At 45.2% G+C, this 2,184-nt stretch overlaps 1 protein-coding gene across 1 annotated transcript in view; it reads left to right on the top strand.

Moving 5' to 3' along the window:
• The window catches only part of ano7 (anoctamin 7), a gene marked incomplete in the record, with an annotated part of 21,142 nt that overhangs the window by 12,642 nt on the left and 6,316 nt on the right, over window positions 1-2,184 (top strand). The window contains 4 exon segments of the mRNA XM_014032625.1: window positions 388-498; window positions 598-760; window positions 1,015-1,105; window positions 1,215-1,311. Coding sequence (XP_013888079.1) covers window positions 388-498; window positions 598-760; window positions 1,015-1,105; window positions 1,215-1,311 — 462 coding nt within the window.

Genomic DNA, 2,184 nt, shown 5'->3' with positions numbered 1-2,184 from the left:
GACAAAATGAAGTCAGTTTTCTGACGCAGATTTGAAAAAGAACAAAGTTTTTGAATGAATAAAATATATTTTAATGTATTTTATGAGTAAATTACTCATAAATAAAATTGATTTTTTTTTAAAAGTTACAACAATCAAAAGTCTCAACATTTGTCTCCTGAGCTTTGAATGTTTTAGGAGTTAAATGAGCGCTAAGTTTGCAGTAGTTAGGTCACAAACCCTGAAAAATAATGCAGACTCAGCATTGACTCAATCAAATCTGGGGTTCCTCATGAAGGTTTTCTGGGGCCCCTAAGATTTTATCGGGACATTAAAGACTTTAGACCAGAGTCATCCTCTGATCAGGAACCCTTCCAGCTCATTTCAGTCTTTCTTGTGGTTCTGCAGCTGTATGAGATCCTGGCCCGAACTCCGTACGGTTCTCTGAAGAAAGGAGAGGTGGGAATAGACCGGCTAATTAGTGAGCAGGTCTTCACTGCTGCGTACCCTTTACACGAGGTGAGATCTGACCCCTCAAACCCTCATCTGAAGCTACATGAGTCTCAGAACATTTAAGAACTGAACAAGATTGGTTTTATTTAAACTCTGTGTTTACAGGGGGATTTCAGATCCGTCCCCCCAGTGGTTCCAGAGTCTTTAGGACTGAGACAGATCCTGTATGAATACTGGGCCAAGTGGTCTCGCTGGARTCGATACCAACCACTGGACCACATCAGGGAGTATTTTGGAGAGAAGATAGCTCTGTACTTTGCCTGGATTGGTAATTATGGTTCAGTAGTACTGATTCAGTCCTCATTTCTTTATATTTACCTGTAAAAGTTCAGCCGTTTACAACAAAATGTCCGAATGTGGTCAGATTCAAGGACTTAAACAGAACTAAAAAAGCCAAACYTTTGTAAAACTATAAATGCAGACCACCTGAACAGAAGACAGGAGAATAATGTAAAGAAATGAGAGTAACGGTCCTGAAGAGTCTAAAGAGTCCACAAACACTGACTGGGTCCACATGAACAGGTTTCTACACTGGGTGGCTCCTACCAGCATCTGTGGTTGGGACTCTGGTCTTCCTGGTGGGTTTTTGGCTCATAGCCACTGATGTTCCAGCGTGAGTCTGCCTGCAGAGAGTCTTAAAACCATGTGTTCTGTTGCATTACTGGTTTTTCTCTGTAATCATATCAGACCTGGTTCTGATGGTCTCTGTGTCTGTTCTGAAGGAAGGAGGTGTGTGAGAGCAGGAACACATTCACCATGTGTCCTCTCTGTAACAACTGCTTCTCCTGGAACTACTCCAGCATCTGCGTCACGTACAAGGTACCGTTCTTCAAAGGTTCTGTAAAACCTTCTGCCTCAACAAACAAACTAATGTGGGACGAAAACATCTGGATCTTCATATTTACATTTTATAAACATGTTTCCTGTAGGCTGGTGTCCAACAAGGTTCACATGTTCCAGTGCAGGTCCAGATGTTCCAGTGTAGGTCCAGATGTTCCAGCGTAGGCCCAGATCCAGTGTAGGCCCAGATGTTCCAGTGTAGGTCCAGATGTTCCAGTGTAGGCCCAGATGTTCCAGTGTAGAACCAGATGTTCCAGTGTAGGCCCAGATGTTCCAGTGTAGGTCCAGATGTTCCAGTGTAGGCCCAGATCCAGTGTAGGCCCAGATGTTCCGGTGTAGACCCAGATGTTTCACTGTAGGCCCAGATGTTTCAGTGTAGGTCCAGATGTTCCAGTGTAGGCCCAGATGTTCCACTGTAGGCCCAGATGTTCCAGTGTAGGCCCAGATGTTCCAGTGTAGGTCCAGATGTTCCAGTGTAGGCCCAGATGTTCCAGTGTAGGCCCAGATGTTTCAGTGTAGGCCCAGATGTTCCATTGTAGGTCCAGATGTTTCGGTGTAGGCCCAGATGTTCCATTGTAGGTCCAGATGTTTCAGTGTAGGCCCAGATGTTCCACTGTAGGCCCAGATGTTCCAGTGTAGGCCCAGATGTTCCAGTGTAGGTCCAGATGTTTCAGTGTAGGTCCAGATGTTCTGGTGTAGGTCCAGATGTTCTGGTGTAGGTCCAGATGTTCCGGTGTAGGCCCAGATGTTCCGGTGTAGGACCAGATGTTGCGGTGTAGGCCCAGATGTTTCAGTGTAGGTCCAGATGTTCTGGTGTAGGTCCAGATGTTCTGGTGTAGGTCCAGATGTTCT

This window comes from Austrofundulus limnaeus, unplaced genomic scaffold, assembly GCF_001266775.1.
Source record: "Austrofundulus limnaeus strain Quisiro unplaced genomic scaffold, Austrofundulus_limnaeus-1.0 Scaffold1497, whole genome shotgun sequence".
NCBI classification, from domain to species: domain Eukaryota; kingdom Metazoa; phylum Chordata; class Actinopteri; order Cyprinodontiformes; family Rivulidae; genus Austrofundulus; species Austrofundulus limnaeus.
Note: the sequence above shows the minus strand (reverse complement) of the source record. Positions and strands in the feature narration are given on the sequence as shown.